Source organism: Vidua chalybeata, chromosome 24, assembly GCF_026979565.1.
Source record: "Vidua chalybeata isolate OUT-0048 chromosome 24, bVidCha1 merged haplotype, whole genome shotgun sequence".
Classification (NCBI taxonomy): Eukaryota; Metazoa; Chordata; class Aves; order Passeriformes; family Viduidae; genus Vidua; species Vidua chalybeata.
The window spans coordinates 4026281-4044253 of NC_071553.1; the positions used below are offsets into that span (position 1 = coordinate 4026281).

At 50.8% G+C, this 17973-nt stretch overlaps 1 protein-coding gene across 5 annotated transcripts in view; it reads right to left on the reverse strand.

The window, feature by feature from the left end:
- Window positions 1-17973, reverse strand: part of NFASC (neurofascin) — a 79527-nt gene that overhangs the window by 44983 nt on the left and 16571 nt on the right. Inside the window, exons 2-13 of one of the 5 annotated variants that reach the window (XM_053963791.1) lie at window positions 14945-15136; window positions 14389-14406; window positions 13411-13516; window positions 13062-13258; window positions 12163-12285; window positions 10882-11052; window positions 7325-7375; window positions 3097-3208; window positions 2303-2487; window positions 1592-1723; window positions 954-1097; window positions 47-158 (exon numbers count right to left, since the gene is read on the reverse strand). In XM_053963791.1, coding sequence (XP_053819766.1) covers window positions 47-158; window positions 954-1097; window positions 1592-1723; window positions 2303-2487; window positions 3097-3208; window positions 7325-7375; window positions 10882-11052; window positions 12163-12285; window positions 13062-13258; window positions 13411-13516; window positions 14389-14406; window positions 14945-15038 — 1445 coding nt within the window. In that variant the 5' untranslated portion in view covers window positions 15039-15136. Of the gene's footprint in view, window positions 1-46; window positions 159-953; window positions 1098-1591; window positions 1724-2302; window positions 2488-3096; window positions 3209-7324; window positions 7376-10881; window positions 11053-12162; window positions 12286-13061; window positions 13259-13410; window positions 13517-14388; window positions 14407-14944; window positions 15137-17973 lie in introns of those variants that run through there. The other 4 variants (XM_053963793.1, XM_053963794.1, XM_053963796.1 and 1 more) reach the window with 4 other exon arrangements.

Genomic DNA, 17973 nt, shown 5'->3' on the forward strand with positions numbered 1-17973 from the left:
CCTTTCCCATCCCTTGGGATGGAGCGGGATGGGATCCGGCTCTTACCAGCGCAGGGTGGGGATGGGGGACCCGAAAAAGGGACAATCCAGGCGCGTCCTGTTGTTCTGGATCACCCTGATCAGCTGGTTCCGGGGGCCCAGGATCCGGGGGGGAACATCTGCCAACCACCAAAATTCCAGCCATGGAGAAGGAGGAAAAATGGATTCTGCTGCTCTTTTCCAGCTTTTCCCCTGTTTTTTTTTTGGTTCACTTTTCCTACTGGCACTTTCAAAACCCAGTAGAGCTTCTCAACTCCCGCTCACCTCACCTTCCCTCTCCTTCCAGCCTCGTTATCCCTGGATTTGCCCTGGTTTGAATCCATGGCAATGGATTCCTGCTCCAAAGCCTGGGTGCCTTTGTGCATTCCCTCAGAGCAGCAAAGGGGAAAACTCATGGAAAACTGCAGCAGGGAAAAGGGGGCTTGGAAAAACCAGGGAGAGCGACTTTTACATGGGAATATGGTAACAGGATAAAGGGGAATGATTTTAAACCAAAATAGGAGAGTTTAGGTGAGATATTGGGAAGAAATTCCTGGCTGGGAGGGTGAGGAGGGGCTGGGATGGAATTCCCAGAGAAGCTGTGGCTGCCCCTGGATACCTGGAAGTGTTCAAGGCCAGGTTGGACAGGACTTGGAACATCGAGGGATAGTGGAAGGTTCCAAGAGGGTGGAATTTTAGATGAATCCCAGAATGAACTAGTTGGAAAAAGGTTGGAAAAGGTTTCCAGCAAGGCTGGAAAAGATCTTTAAGGTCATGAAGTCCAACCTATGACCCAACACCACCTTGGCACTAAGAGCCATATCCAGCCTTTTAAGATGAGCTTTGAGCTGAGCTTTGAGGTCCTTTCCAACCCAACCCACCCTCAGATTCCATGGAAATTTGAGTTCTGGGTGCTCCCACTCCCGCAGACTCACCCAGCACGCTGACGAAGGCGTTGGCCAGCAGGTAGCCGTGCTCGTTGGACGCGTTGCACTGGTACACGGCGCTGCTGCCGATCTGCGTGTCCCGGAACACGATGGTGTCCCCGGCCACCTCCCGGCTCGGGTTGAGGGGAGACGCTTCAAAACAAGAACAGCTCCTTCAATTTGATTCCGAGTGAAAATCCACCCCATAATATCCTGGAGCGTCCTCCCAGCCCAGCTCAGTTCAAACCCGGTGATGGTGTGTGAGCTCCACAGCCACAACTGGGAGCCACTGGGTGAACTGGGCCCATCCCAGGCAAGCTGGGGGTTCACGTGGAGCCCACGTGGGTGTTGGACCCTGCCAGCAGCTCTGGCTCGTGCTCAGCCAGGAGATCCTTGATTGGGATTTGGGCTAGGATTTGGGCTGGGATTTTACCTGGGATTTGGGCTGGGATTTTGGAGGGGGAGGCAACTCTGGCTCGTGCTCAGCCAGGATATCCTTGTCTGGGATTTTGGTGGGATTTTGGCTGAGATTTTGGAGGGGGAGGCAACTCTAGCTCATGCTCAGCCAGGATATCCTTGGCTGGGATTTTGGGCTGGGATTTTAGCAGGGATTTTGGAGAAGGAGGCCCAGTCTCTCCCACACTCACCTTCGATGGGCTCTCCGTTCACCAGCCACTGGATGGACGGTTTGGGGTTGCCGTTGGCCCGGCACACGAGCCTGCCGTCCTCGCCGGGGGCCAGGATCAGGTTCTCCGGCTCATCCAGCCAGTAGGGAGCAGCTGGAAAACAGCCCCGTCCCGGTGACACAAGGACAGCGGCACCACCCCCGAATTCCCCCCGCCAACACTCCCTGGGGGTGGAAGGCAATGGAAAAACCGAGTGGGTTTCCCGGGATTCGGTGAAGGAGGAGATCCCTTTCCTATCCCTGGCCACACAAATCCATCACCATTTCTATCAGCGGGATTCCATCTCACGCTGCTTTTGGGGCCGTTTGGACAAGATTTAATTCAAAAAAGGGAAGATTTAGACGAGATATGGGGATGGCATCATTCCTTGGGAGGCTGGGGAGGGGCTGGGATGGAATTCCCAGAGAAGCTGTGGCTGCTCCATCCCTGAGATGGAGCAAGGGATGCGTTGGATGGCGCTTGGAGCAACATGGGATCATGGAATGTGTCCTGGAACCGGGTGATCTCTAAAGTCCTTCCAACCCAACCCATTCCACGATTCCCTGAAGAACACAGATGCAGCACAGACCCTTCCCCAGGGAAAGGCCCCGCTGTCCCTCCCAGCATTCCATGAGTGTCCCCTCCCGGCTCCAGGCGGCCAGGACCCAAAGAGGGAAGGTAAAGGTGACGTACCCTTCACTCTCACCGAGATCGTGTGGCGGATGCTGCCCATCTTGTTGGAGGCCAGGCAGAAATATTCCCCGGAGTCCTCCTCGGACACGTTGGAGATGCGCAGGGCCTTGTTGAAGTTCTCCAGCTTGGTTTTGCCCACCGGGAGCTCCCCGCCTTTCTTGTACCACATGATGTCCGGCGCTGGTCTGAGGAGAGCGGAGCAGATCAGAGCTTTTCCAAAAGTTAGGGAATGACTCCCAAGTAAAGAGCTGTGATTCCTAAACAACAGTGAAATTCCCATCCTGGGAACCACTAAAACCCAGGGAGAAGGTCTGATCTAACTGGTGGGCCACCCTTATTCCCACCACCCTCCTTCCCACCACCACCACCCCTAAACCACGGCCCTGAACATTCCCAGCGGGTCAGGAATGGTGTTCTCCTCCTGATCCTCCTGGGAATGCAGGATCATGGAATTCTGGAATGGTTTGGGGTGGAAGGGACCTCAAAGCCCATCCCTTATCATGGTCTGATGGTGTGGGCTGGACCACAAGCCCAGGACACTTTGGGGGGACACAAATCTCCTCCCCCACAGCGTGGTGAGGAGCTCCTGGGAAATTCCCAAATTTTAGGACAAACCAGTGGGAGAGAAGGAAATAATGGAAACCTCAGCATTTCTGTTTGCTCATCAAGCAGGTTACGGGAGCTTTGTTAACAACTAAAAAGGAGGGAATGATCCTTTTTTCCTAATCCAGAGGTGATTCCCTGTGCTGATCCCGCTGGGAATTGCTGGGAATCGCCCTCTCTGTGGTACATACACTCCAGAGGCGATGCATTCCAGCAGGAGATCCACCCCTCGGAGCACCATCTGGCTGCTGGAAGTGCCGTAGGGATACATGAAGCTGGGAGTGGTTTCCGTGATCCCTCGGGCTGGAATCAGTGGGAGAGAAGGAAAAACAAAACCAAACCAAACCAAAACAAACAAACAAAAAAACAAAAACAACAACAACAAAGAAAGAAAACAGAACACGTTTCTTTTAAAAGCGTCTGGGAATTCACGGAAGGTGTCACCTCCCCGGCCATCCCAGGATTCTGAACTCACCCAGGAATGTGCCTGGAAAGGGAAGGAGGGCTCCAGATGGATTTGGGGATGAAAAAAAGAAGGGGAGAGACAGGAAGTTTGGCAGGCAGGGGAGAGAAGGAGCAGCAGAGGGGACTGAGCGTTGGGGATCGTCCCCATTCCATCAGTTCCTGCTTTTCCTGCCCTCCCTGCCTCTGGAAAACAGGCTGGAATCAGATGGAATTGGGAAATATTGATGGATGTAACATGTAACGAAGGACAGGAGGAAAAATGGGCACGGAAAGGGTTTATTCAGACCCGGAGGCGCTTTTCCACAGAATTCTCCGGGATACGGAGCATCCCCGGGGCTCCAGCAGCACCAAGGAGGTTTTCCAGCTTTCCTGGAGGCCTGGAAGGATGGTTCCCCTTGGAAAGGGACAGCTCAGCCACCAAAATGACCCATTGAGGGCTGGACAGGGAAGTTTAACGGGAAAAAAACAAAGGGAAGACACGAGACAATTCCCTATGGATCCACACACAGTGAAGGCCTCTGTGCAGGGGGAAAAAATTAATTATTCATGGAAAAAAATCCATTAAGGAGTGGAACGATTGACCTAGATCTGGATCAGTGAGGACAAAACAGGATGAGATGGGCGGGAGAGCAGCAGTAGCAGGGATGGAAGTTATGGGATTAGGAAAGGGGTGGGATGGGATCGGAACAGGGACACAAAAAATCCTGGAGTGATCCATGGGGAGAGACCATCCCGGTGCCCCGAAACTTCCTTGGCTCAATGAGTGGGAGGATTTTGGGAATTTTGGGAAACTTCCAGAGCTGCGGCAGGGGAAGGAGGAGGGGAGTGAGGATGGGGGCTCTTCCTGGAATTCCCACCTTAGGGAAGGAAAACCCAACCCCAGGATTCATCCATGGAATCCTTGGAATTGGTTCCACACCCACATCCCGCCGCTCCCACGGGCTCCGCGTGCGGTCCCAGTTAGTCAATTATGGATTAATGGATTACCAGGGCAGGAAAATCCTGACTTTATCCCAAAAAGCCGAGTTCTCCGGGTCTGTCTGCATCCCTGCTCCAGGAGAAAGTCTCATTCCCGGTTAAACCAGCTCAGCCCATCCCAGGGCAGAGCTCCCAAACCTCCACCACATCCAGGAGCTTCTCCCGCCAAATCAGAGAAGTGGGAATTCACTCTTTTATCGGCCAAGATTGGCTTTGATCAGGATTTATTCCCACTCCAGATCCTGTGGGATAATTGGAAGTGCTAAGCAGAGCAAGCCAGATTTTACAAGCCTGTATTAATGATGGCAATTAAAAATCTGGGAGATTAATTAGTACCCTCCTGGCTTTAATGAACCTAAGGACAGCACGGAAAAAAAACCTGTTTTTTGCCTCAGCACAGCACCATTAATAAATAATAATTAATAAATAATAAATAAAAATTAATAAATAAGAAATGTTTTGCTGTTTCTAACAGGGAGCAGCCAGAAATTCCCTCAGAACCAGAGGCTCTGAGCATGTGGAAGTTCCAGCTGGAAGTGTCAAGGTTTCCCTCATCCCTCTGGATGGATCCAAGCTGGAAAAATAAATCCTGGGGCTGTTAATTTCAGCTTAAAAATTCACTCTGCTCCCAAGCTTTGCTGTGGACTGGGTTCATCCCAGAAATATCTGACTCCTACCCCAGAGCTGCCAACTGTCCCTTTCCCATCTAAAATTCCCCCATCAGCTCTCTTTTCCAGGGATGTGCTCATCCTGACACGTCCCAGCTGCTCAGCCTGGCACAGTCAGGCTCAAACAGCCTCAGGTTTGCCAAAAAAAAGAGAGGAGATGGGACAAAACAGGGGTTTAATTCAATTTAAAAGGGAAAAAAAAAGTGGGAAATTCTGCTAATGAAATGTTCCATTTATCCTTTTGGATTGTTTTTTCCCTGATAATTGCCCACGGAATTCTGGGAATCGTCACTCCAAGCCCTGGGGACAAGGGGTGGGTGACACTTCCTGTGGTTATCCCAGCCCTAGAGAGGAATTTGGGACAAGTGTCCCACAAATCTCCCGTGCTCCACGTCCCCACCAGCAGCTCCCCCATTCCCAAGCTCAGGAACATCCTGGCAATGGGATTCCCAGCCTTCCAGAGCCCTTCTCCAGCTGCCTCTGGAGCTGAGCTGGGATCCTGGGGATCTGCACCCCAAGGAAGAACAGCCAAGAGCCCCAAATCCCCCCCAGCACCCCAAATCCTTGGGATTCACGTCCCTCTCCACATCCAAAGCTCCAGCATTCCCAGCCAGGTCATTCCAGGGAGGAGCGCTGGGGCCACCACAAGGAAAAGGACTGAGGGGAAGAATTGCAACCCCCAATTCATTAATTATTGAGCTAATTAAGGCCTGGGTTGGAGTCCAGGTCTGCACAGGGGTGGGAGGGGGGGATTCAAATCCTCTGGAGCCAGGAAGTTTTCCAGGGAATGTTACAACACAAACAGGAAGTTTTCCAGGGAATGTTACAACACAAACAGCAGGAAGTTTTGCCTGTGCACCCATGAAATGAGGGACAGAAGGGGATTGTGCGGATAAAATCCCATTTTCCTGATGGAGCGACTCTGAAGATCCCATTTCCCTGACCGAAGATGAAATCCAGAAGCCCAGGAAAACTCTCCACTGGAATTCCCTTTGTCCTATTTCTTGTCCCCTCCCTTCCAGGTGGTTGATGTCGCTCCCACCAAAGCTGATTTTGCTGACGATCTCTTTTCCCAGCCATTTTTCCAAGGATTCCCAGACTGTCCAGCGCTTCCTCCCAGCGCTTCCTCCCAGGCTGATTCCGCTGCTGAGCTTTTCCCAGCTCCTCAGCTCCCTCCAAACCCTCCAGCTCCCGATGCCAGGATCCCAATTCCCTTGGCCGTGCCCTGGCCCGACACATCCCGCTCCTCTCTGGCTCTCCCTGCTCCCAGCTGGCAACGCCCTCCTTGTCCCCAAAAGTCCCCGCGGGATGGGAATTGTGCCCTGGACTGTGCCAAGCCCTGAGGAAGCTCCGGCTCCACAGGGATTTCACTCCAGGACACGGTGGGGACAGCAAGGGACATTCCCAGAGCTGACCCCGCACAATCCCGGCCCCAAAAGCAGCAGGAAGGGCAGGAAGTGAATCCTGCCCAGGACAGCTCCGGATCTGGGAGCCGTTGGAATCCATGGTGGCTTTGGAGAGGTGGTGACATTGGAATCCGTGGTGACATTGCCAGGATTCCCAAACCAGCCCCATCTCCCACTCCCCAAAATCCCTGATGGCCGCCCTTGTCATCCCAACACATCCCTGAGAATTCCAACCCATTCCCAGGGCAGCCATCCTGGGGCTGGGCCTGAAGCACCATTTAGAATTTTGGGATGGGATCCTCCCAACAGGTACAGAATCCAGAGGGAATTCCCTGCCCAGATTTAGGATTTTGGGATGGGATTCTCCCAACAGGCACAGAATCCAGAGGGAATTTCCTGTCCCAACAAAGGGCAGGAGCCTGTGGAGGCATCCAGCTCATGTCCAACCTCTCTGCACTGGAATCACCCAGATTTCAGGAAAACCCAAATATTCCTCTTTTTCTTCCCTCTTTTTATCCCTGCCTGAGTTCAGCTGGAAATTCCAGGAATTCTCCCGCTGGAAATATTCTTCTGGAGACACAGAAAAGAGGGATGAGGATCTGATGTTTAAAGCCTGAGCTTTGCTCAGGAGGGACCAAACTCAGCTCAGCCACGTGGGGCAGACCCTGTAAACCCCAAACCTCCCAAGCTGGGCTTAACTCACTTCAACCCCGCTCAACAGAAATGGGGAACCTTGTGGGGTTTTGTGGTCGCTTGGATGGATCCATGCCGATAAATTCTGGCAAAGCTGAGGCCACGATGGGGACATGGCGACAGCAGAAGGGACACGGGCGGGGAATGGGGTCAGTGGGGTTAGGCGGGACTGGGTTAAGCCGGGACTCCCAAAGCCAGCGTGGACTCACCGCGGTACATGGCGGGGGAATTTCCTAAAGACGTTTCGTTATGGGACTTCTCTGCAATTGAACAAAACACCGTGAGCAGCGCCGGGGAGGCGGGGACAGCGTGGGAAGGGGACACGGGAATTCCCAAAAAACAGCCAGGGTGGGGGACATCCCAAAAAACAGACAGGATGGGGACACGGGAATTCCCAAAAAACAGCCAGGGTGGGGGACATCCCAAAAAACAGACAGGATGGGGACACGGGAATTCCCAAAAAACAGCCAGGGTGGGGGACATCCCAAAAAACAGACAGGATGGGGACACGGGAATTCCCAAAAAACAGCCAGGGTGGGGGACATCCCAAAAAACAGACAGGATGGGGTACATGGGAATTCCCAAAAAACAGCCAGGATGGGGGACATGGGGACATCCCAAAAAACAGACAGTGTGGGAGACATGGGGATTCCCAAAAAACAGCCATGATAGAGGACATGGGGACATCCCAAAAAGCAGCCAGGATGGGGGGACACAGGAATTCCCAAAAACCAGCCAGGGCAGGGGACACAGGAAATTCCCAAAAAAATACCAAGGATAGGACAGGGTGGGGGACATGGGGACATCCCAAGAACCAGCAAGGACAGGGGACATGTGGAATTCCCAAAAAAACAGCCAGGGTGGGGGACACAGGGAATTCCCAAAAAATAGTAAGGATGGCAACATGGGGAATTCCCAAAAAACAGCAAGGACGGGGACATGGGGAATTCCCAAAAATCAGCAAGGACGGGGACATGGGGAATTCCCAAAAAACAGCAAGGACAGGACAGGGCGGGGAACATGAGAATTCCCAGAAATCAGCAAGGACAGGACAGGGCGGGGAACACGAGAATTCCCAGAAATCAGCAAGGACAGGACAGGGCGGGGAACACGAGAATTCCCAGAAATCAGCAAGGACGGGACAGGCGGGAGCAGGGATCCAAAAGCACTCGGAGCACGGCACCTTCCAGGACAACACAGGAGGAAGAGCAGGAAAAGGAGCTGATTTCCCTCTCCAAGGGGTGGGAAGAGCTAAAAGTGTGGGAATTCTAGAGCAAATATTTCCTTGGAATGTTTTTTCTCTTTGGAATCTTTGGGAAAACCCAAAAATCAAAGCAATTTGGAGGGGGGAAATGTTTTTTTTTTTTCTCTGTTTGTTGACTACAAAAATTCCGTATTTCAGCTGCTTTTTCCCATGGGATGGGCGCAGCTGGACAATGATGTAGGAAGGAATGGAGGAGATGAAATAGTAATAATAATAATAATAATAATAATAATAATAATAATAATAATAATTTATCATCATTATTATTATGTTTTAAGAACACAATCTGCTGAATAATAATAATAATAATAATAATAATAATAATAATAATAATAATATTTTTTTTAAGAGCACAACCTGCTGTAAAATCCCTTTAAAGTGATCCCTCCCTGGAACCTTCCCATTTTCCTCCTACATCCCATTCCATGATTTTTCAGGAGCTGGGGAAGTGTTTTTGAAGGACCCGAACTCGGGGATTAAGGCTGAGATGATCCAAGAGCTTGGGACAAATCCGACCTCATCCTCTTCCAACACTTTATGGATAAAGAATTTTTTGGTTTTTTTGTCTCAGTTCCCAAATTTTTAAAGGAATCTGGGAGGCTCCTGGGGTGGAATTTGCCTCTGATCCTACAGCAGCTTTTTCCCAAGGAAAACTGGAAGAGGAGGATTTGATTTTCCAATGTCTGGGAGTGAAGGGAAAGTAGGGACACCTGAGGGGAGCTCAAATCCATGAAAATCCACTGGGATTTCATCCAGGTCACTTCCAGAGCTGGATAAATCATCAGCATGGAGCCCTTGGAGGCTCCAAACCCCACAGATCTTTGTTTGCCAGGATTTTTCCCGAAAATAAACACTGGGATTTTCTTTTCCCAGCTCTGCAAACAGATAAATATTCGGAATTCACAAATAATATCTGGAATTTACAAATTATATCCGGAATGAACGAGCTGCCCACGTTCCCAGCACTGGAAAAGAAAGACCTTTTTGGAATGATTTAAATCCCTGATTCCCTACTCCAGCTTTGCACCGAGGAGGAGCTGCTACACCGAGGTGGAAAACTCATCACTCCCAGGTCCCTCTCATCACATTCCTGTTCATTCAAGCTGCCGGGAAATCAAATTAAATTCCTCCCACCAGCATTCAGGAGCGCCTGGTGCTTCCCAAAAAACCGCCAGCACCTGCCAGTCGGATCTTCCTGGGGATGCTGGGAATGGGTGGGAGCTCCTGCCCACTGGTGGTTGATGTCCGTGGAGGATTTTGTCCCCTCAAGCCCCTGTGGCAGCTCAGGGTCCTCGTGTCCCTCAAATTGGCGCCATTCCCTCTTACAGAGGCACCAGGATTTCCTTTTCCTTCAGGAATTCTCATTCCCAGAGGAAAACGTGCCCTGGAAGGGCCCGGAGCCAACGGAAAGGCTCCGGAGAGAATTCCTGGTGTCCCCTCATCGGTGCTCGGTGGGGACACCTGGGGACGCCCATCCCGAGTGTCCCACCAGATTCCAGAGGCTCCCACCCTCCTGGAGGCACTTCCCAAAGCAAAGGAGGCCCAGGAATATCCACAGCCATATTCCACACTCGTTTTTCCACATCCAATCCCCACCACGGCCAGCTCCACCTTCCCAGAGCAGGGAATGATCCCTGGATGTTTCACATTTCCCTGAACCTGGTGGGAATGTGGAAACACCCCCAGTTTTATCCCAAAGATGTGGAAATGGAGATTCCTGCTCCAAGTTACCTCTGGATATTTTACACTTCCCTGGAGATGAATTTCCCTGATGATATGAAAATGCTCTCCAGCTCATCCCATGGAACTGGTGATTCTTGCCCCAAATCACCTCTGGATATTTCACATTTCCCTGGAGACATTCGGAATGCTCCAGACATGTCAAAACTCTGCAATTTATCCCAAACACATGGAATTGGTGATTCCTGCATTTCCCTGGAGATGGTGGGAATGCCCCATTTGTGAAACACTCTCCAGTTTACCCCGAACCCATGGAATTGGTGATTCCTGTATTTCCCTGGAGATGGTGGGAATGCCCTAATTGTGCTGAAACACTCCCTGTTTTATCCCAACATCAGCATTTGGTGATTCCCACTTCCCTGGAGACAGTGGGAATGCCACATCTCTGTCGAAACATTCCCTATTTTATCCCAAACGCAAGGAATTGGCAATTCCTGCATTTCCCTGGAGACAGTGGGAATGCCCCATCTGTGAAACCCTCCCAGTTTTACCCCAAACACACGGAATTGGCAATTCCTGCATTTCCCTGGAGACAGTGGGAATGCCCCATCTGTGAAACCCTCCCAGTTTTACCCCAAACACACGGAATTGGCAATTCCTACACCAAACCACCTCTGGAACCCTAAAACCAGGAAGCTCCAAAACCACCCAAACCCCACTTTACCCCAACCAAACCACGGGAGCCACTCTTCCCTTGCTGGATTCCTGGCCGGAAAACCCTTTGGGATGGAGCCCAAACTGGTCCCCCAGTGAGCCACTTACTGGTTTTGACCTTGAGGGTGTAGGGGTTCTTCTGCTGGATGGTGTGGGTGAAGTGGAAGCGGGCGTTGCAGCTGTAGTCGGTCAGCGCGTCCTGCGCCAGCACGTTGGAGAAGTAAAGGTCCCCGTTGTGGCCCTGGGACACGCGCTTGTCCTGCGGGATCGGCTCCATGGCTGCGGGAGAGCGGCGGGAATTCAGGGCCACGCGGGATTCACGGAGAACGGGAATGGCGGAGGGATGGGGCGCGCGAGGTGCGGAGCAGGGGTGGTGAGCCTGAAGCAGGAGGAAGGGCCCTAAGCTAACAGAAGCTGCCCTAAATTAGCAGGAAGTGCCCCAAATTAGTGGTTACGACCCTAAACTAGCAGAAAGTGTCCTAAGCTGGCAGAAAAAGACCCCTAAATTACCAGTAACGACCTTAAATGAGCAGAAAGTGCCCTTTATTAACAGTAATTACCCTAAACTACCAGAAATGACCCTAAGCTAGCAGCCATGACCCTAAGCTAGCAGAAAGTGTCCTAAGTTAGCAGAAAAAAAAAACCCTAAACTATCAGTAGCCACCCTAAACTATTAAAACTACCCTAAACTAGCAGAAAGTGCCCTTTATTAACAGTAATTACCCTAAACTACCAGAAATGACCCTAAGTTAGCAGCCATGACCCTAAGCTAGCAGAAAGTGTCCTAAGTTAGCAGAAAAAAAACCCTAAACTATCAGTAGCCACCCTAAACTATTAAAACTACCCTAAACTAGCAGAAAGTGACCTAAATTAGCAGTAATTACCCTAAACTACCAGAAATGACCCTAAGCTAGCAGAAAGTGTCCTAAGTTAGCAGAAAAAAAAACCCTAAACTATCAGTAGCCACCCTAAACTATTAAAACTACCCTAAACTAGCAGAAAGTGCCCTAAATTAGTGGTAATTACCCTAAACTACCAGCAATGACCCTGAGCTAGCAGCCACGATCCTAAACTAGCAGAAACAACCCTAATCGAGCAGAAATTACCCTAAACTATCAGGACCAGCCCTAAAGTAGCAGGAAGTGCCCTAAACGAATAGAAATGATCCTAAACGAATAGAAATTACCCTAAATGAATAGAAATGACCCTAAACTAGCAGAAACAACCCTAAACTATCAGGACCAACCTTAAACCAACAGGACCAATCCCAGGCTGACAGAACCAACCCCAAACTAGCAGCAACAACCCCACCCATGGTTATTTTAAACCCCACAGGTGATGGAGCTGCCATTCCAAGAATTCCCGGTGGGAAAGGCGCTCCCAACTCACAGCTGCTCATCCAGAAGATGACGGGCTCGGGAAGGCCGGGTGGGGGATTGCACTGCAGGCTCAGCGGGGCCCCCTCGTCCACCTCGATCACATCCACCTTTTCCTTGGGCCACAGCGGAGACTCTGCCGTGGGAAGCAAAGGAAAGTGAGGAATGGAGGGAAGGATTCCTGCGGAGTGATTCCCGCTGGATCCGGCCTGGTTTCAGTGCAAAATTCATCTGTGTGTGTTCAAAACTCCCTGGAATTCATCCCCCTGAAATCCACGCCCTGAAATACATACCCCAAATCCTTACCCTCAGATCCACACCCCTAAATTCATCCCCCAAATCCATCCCTGAAATCCACATCCTTAAATTAATGTCCTCGATTCCATCACCTTAAATCCATGTCCTCAAGTCCATATTCAAATCCACCCGCTGAAATCCATCCCTTTAAATTCATCCATCAAATCCATCCCTGAAATCCTCACCCTTAAATTCATACCCTCAGTTCCATGCCCTCAATTCCACACCCTGAAATCCACATCCCTGAAATCCCTGAAATCCACACCCTTAAATTCATATCCTCAATTCCATCCCCTTAAATCCATGTCCTCAATCCATACTCCAATCCATCCCTGAAATCCTTACCCTTAAATTCATAACCTCAGCTCCACACCCTCAAGTCCATCCCTGAAATCCACATCCTTTAACTTTATCCATCAAATCCATCCCTGAAATCCACACCCTTAAATTCATATCCTCAAATCCATCCCTTCCACCCCGAGCAATTCCCAGCCACAGCCCCATTCCTTCCCTGTCTCCTGGGCACACCTGGACACACCTGGAGCCATTTGAGCGCTGGATATTCCCCCCACCAAACCTCCCGTGGCCCTGCTCTGCTTCCTGGGAATCACTCACTGGAAACCTGGAGGTGGATTTTGCTGGAAAGGGCCGTCCCGTAGTCGTTCCTGGCGAAGCACTGGTACTCGCCCTCGTAGTCGTCGGGCCGGCCCCCGCTGTGGAAGTCGATGACCAAAGTCCCCGATCTCCTCCTCATGGACACCTTGGGATCCTTGGCCACGTTGAAGAACTTCCCGTTCCGCGTCCAGGAAAAGCTGGAATGGGAAGGAAAAGCTGGGTTTGGAACCGTGTCCCCGGGGAGGTCCTTACCTGTGCCGTGCCAGCAGTGGGATGGGCTGGGGAGGGACGGTGGGAGTGGCTCCGGAGCGCCGAGGGACAGCGGGATGAGCGTTGGGAGCGCACTCACGTGGGAACGGGGTTGCCTTTGGCTTCGCATTCGATGAAGATGTTATCCCTGGGATCCACGATGTAATCCTTGATGGATTGCTTGGTGATCGTGGGGGGCTGCGGCACTGCGGGGAATGGGAAATCCGTGAGGAACCGGGGCAGATCCCTCAGTGCCGTCCCGCAGCAATTCCTGTTGGGATCTCAGCTCCTTCCCCCGGCTGGGTGTGTGATTTGGAGGCTGAATCCTGAGGAAATTCCTGTGAATTCCCTGAATTCATCGCCTCTCGGAGCATCACAGTGTCTGGACTCCCTTTAGGTACCAAAAATCCTCAATTCCCTCTCTGTATCTTGGTCTCCTTCGGGAACTTCCCAGTTCCAACCTCCTGTTCCCACAGGGTGAATCCAGTGGGAATTCATCCTGGATCTGCAGCTCAGAAGGGGCTGGGTCAGGGATCCTGAGAAATTCCTGGTGCAAGGAAAAGATTCCAACCCCCCAAGGATGAGCCCAAAGGAGCTCAGACCTGGAATTTAGGAGGGCAGGGATGGAAAAACGGACACAGGAACGCCATGGATGGGATAGGACCCAGCCCTGATCTCCAAAGTGCAGATCCCATCTCTTGGGGTGAAGATCCAAGGCTGTTTCTTCATCCTCTGAGATCCAGGGATGCTCCCAACTCGTCAGGATGTGGGGCTGAGCTTGGCACAGGTGCCAGGGGAGGATTCCTGCCCTTCTCCAAACCCAAACCCTGCAGGAACAACTTTTCCACGGCAAACACAGCCCGGCCCCCGCTCCGGGGCCAGCACAGCAAGCTGGGAGCTCTTCCCAAATTTGCTCCAGCTTTTCCACACCTCTCCCAAACTGAACGTGAGGGAAAAGTGGCTCAGAAGGGGCCACGTCCCCCTTGTGCCACCACCGCCACCACCAGGCCCTGCTCAGGAACCCCTCATGCAGTTTTGGGGACAAGGACACGGCCACCGGGGGGAAGGGAACACTTACATTCACTCTGGATATTTGCTGTTATTCCCAAAGGGAAAGCATAGAGGGAAAAAGACAGGAGGTTAATTCGACCCGTTCCAGCCCTGTTCCCAGCACAGCCAGAAAACAAATCCAGTTGTTGCAGGCCTTGGAAACCCTACACAAAAAACCCTTTTCCTTCCAAACGTGGAGGAGAAAACCCAGTTGTGGAGGAGAAAAGCCGACCGTGGAGAGGAAAACCCAAGTGTGGAGGAGAAAGCCCAAATTTGGAGGAGAAACCCCAAATGTGGAGGAGAAAAATCCAAAAGTGGAGGAGAAAATTCAATTGTCAAGGAGAAAATCCAAGTTTGGAGGAGAAAACCCAAATGTGGAGGAGAAAAATCCAGATTTGGAGGAGAAAACCCAACTGTGGAGGAGAACAATCCAAATGTGGAGGAGAAAACCCAACTGTGGAGGAGAACAATCCAACTGTGGAGGAGAAAACTCAGCTGGGATGTTCCCACCTTCGTCCCACCTCCTCCCCATCCCAGCGAGGAATTTTTGGGAAGGAACTGGAGAGGATAAATCCCAAACTTACAGTCCAGGGGGACCTCGATGGCGCTGACGAGGTGCTGGAGGCAGAGGGCGAAGGCAATTCCGGCGCAGGTGACCTGGGCTCTCCTTGGGATCATCTTGGAGCTTCCCTGGGTGGCCTCAGGACCTCGGGATGTCCCTTGGGGTGACTTTGGGGTGTCCCCTGGGGTGGTGGCACGTGCAGAGGGATCCTCAGCTGGGAAAAAAACAAAGAGTCACATCACTGAGCCAATCCTGGCGTTTTCCCTTTGGAAACTTCGGGAACGCGGCGTTTCCACCTAAAAAAATGGTGGGAATGGGGCCAGGAATGGTGGCCAGGATTTGGAGAACACGTGGGAACAGCTCTGCTGAGCCCAGGATTGTCCTGCTGGAAGGATTTATGGGGTTGTTTGGGCTCCAGTCCTGGAGTCAGTGCCCAGGGACCAAGAGAAAATTCCTGGGAGCAGTGGGATCCAAATGGAGCCCGTGGGATGGAATAAAAAATGTGGATTTGCTGTTGAAAAAAAATCATAATAATTGTATTTTATGCATCAAAAATACTGAGGAATATCTGATCCCTCAGGGCATCGGGATGAGCTCAGGGGTCTGGAGCTGTTGTCCCAAAAATCCTGGCATTGATCCAGCGGAATTCTAGGATTGGGATTTTTCCCCATTGGTCTCCAAACAGGATCGAGATGTTCCCCTCGCTGCTGCCAGATCCCATCCACGCTCCCAGGATCACATTTTCCACCCAGACAACAAATGCAGATCCCAAAAGGACAACGAAAAGCTTTAAATCCATTTCAAACAGGGATATTTTAGGGGAGGGAGGCAGTGGGGGCTAAAAAGGGTCCAAGTAGGAACAGTTTGGGGCTGAAAAGTGAGGAATCCTTTGTTTTCCTTGGATTTGGGGGTGGGGAATGGCTGAGAGAGAAGCAGGAAGTTCCTGGCACAGATTCCTGGGGGTTATTTGTAAATATGGGAATATGAAAGGGCTGAGCCCAAGCTCTGATGGGAAATCACAGAATCCTGGAATGGTTTGGGTTGGGAAGGGAATTTAAAGCTCATTCCAAGTGCAGGGACACCTTCCCCTCTCCCAGGTTGTTCCAACCTGGCATTGGACACTTCCAGGGATCCAAGGGCAGCTTCTCCTACAAATCCCTGTAGACCCCACTGCAGTGGGGCTGCAAAAATCCAGGAATATCAGGAAGAAATGAAATTCCAGACAATTCCTGAGCTGTAAAAGCAGTACAGAATCTCTGGCCTGATCCCAGGGGCAGAATCCTGCGGGAATGCCCCAGCTGGATGATCCAGGGACGATCCATCGGATCATGCTGGCCGGGAGCAAGGAAAAGCACACAGGGAATTCATCCCCTGGAAAATGCCAGGCTCCTCCAGGCTCCTCCAGGGCCCCTTTGTCCGGAGCAGATGTGGGCAGCGGGAACAATCCCTGGGAACAATTCCTGCACGTGTAGGTGGCTCCTGGAGAACACAGCCCCGCATTGTCCCGGCTGCTCCCGCCGGGAACGGGGAATTCTCCCGGCACAGAGAGGCTGGAGCTGCCACAGGGATCAGGGACATTCCGAGCTGGGGGTGCTGGAGTCGGGGGAACGGCAGGGGAGAAGCTTTTCCCGAAAATCAGCATTTTTCCAGCTTTTTTCCTGCATAGAAAGGATCTGACACCAGCCCAAGAAGCAGGAGAAATCCGTCAGCCTCATCCCCGCATCCCAAAGGGAGGCGCGGAGAGGGGAAGGGGAAGGTTGGGGTTGGTCCCTCACCAGCAGGACCAGGCTGAGCCCCGCTCTGCTCCTCAGAATTCCATGGAATTCTCTCTTTTCTCCCCCCAGGATCTGAAATAACAACCCATGGGAACTGCTCCTCTTCCTGCAGAAATTCCCAGGGAAATCCCACTCCGGCACCAGCCAGGACACGGATCCCTCTGCAGGGGATCTGCCCCCAAAGTTCGTTGTCAGAATTCCCAAAATCCCTACAAACAGCAGCACCTGGAGCGTGCCCTGGTCCCCTGGGATCCACTGGGTGCACAAACCACTCTGAGGACGGGCTGGAATTCATTTATCCCCATTCTTTAAAATGAGATTTTTTTTGGGATAACCACGGGCAAAATCCCTTCCCTACACCCCCGCTCCTGGAAAACAACCCCAGCTCCAGAGCAGGAAATGGGAAGCAAAGGGAATCTGGGCTTGGAATTCAACAAAATTAAACAGCAAGGGATTGGATTGGATTGAATCAGCTCGTTAGGACCAGCGGGATGCTCCCAGCAGCAGCTGGATTTTTATCCCAGTTTATCCCGATTTTTCCCGATTTATGGCTGCAGGAGGAACAGTAAAACTTTGGGAATTGCTGTTCCCGGGGAACATTCCAGCAGCTCTGTTCATTGCTTCATTAAATCTGATTGAGGAGCACGGAGCAGCTTTGCCACCAGCAGAAAATCCCCTTGGGTTGGCGTGGTGGTTTTAGGAATAAAATATAAAAACTTTTACCTTTAAACAACTCATCTTTGAAACAATACCCCATAGGTCAACATAACCCACAAACAAGCTGTGAAAAACCTTGTAAAAAATAAGAAAAACTTCACAATTACGAGTTTGCCCAAGCTATTATTCATAAAAAAATTAAAAACCACAAAAAACCTGGTTTTTCCTCTTGTAGAAACATCTCCATAACATTAACAAAAAATATTTCCCTCCTTAAGTAAACTAAAAAATTACTATTTTAAGAGTAGTAAACGGACTAAAAATTTTAAGTTGTGGTTTTTTTACATTATCGATAGGAAATAAGAAGTTGTAAAGTGTTCTAAAAGATTTGTTTTAATTCTTGCTACATTTTTTCTTTTAGTTCCTATTAATAACATTTTCTTCATATTTTAAAATTTTTAAACCTACTTTACCTTTCTCCTAATCCCATCTTCCTACCTCACAACAGAAAGTAAATAAATTAGCAATTAACCAACACTAAAACCCATCACACTCATCAACACATTAGTTAAAAAAACCCCAAAATTAAAAAAAAAAAATTATATTAACAAAGCAAAAC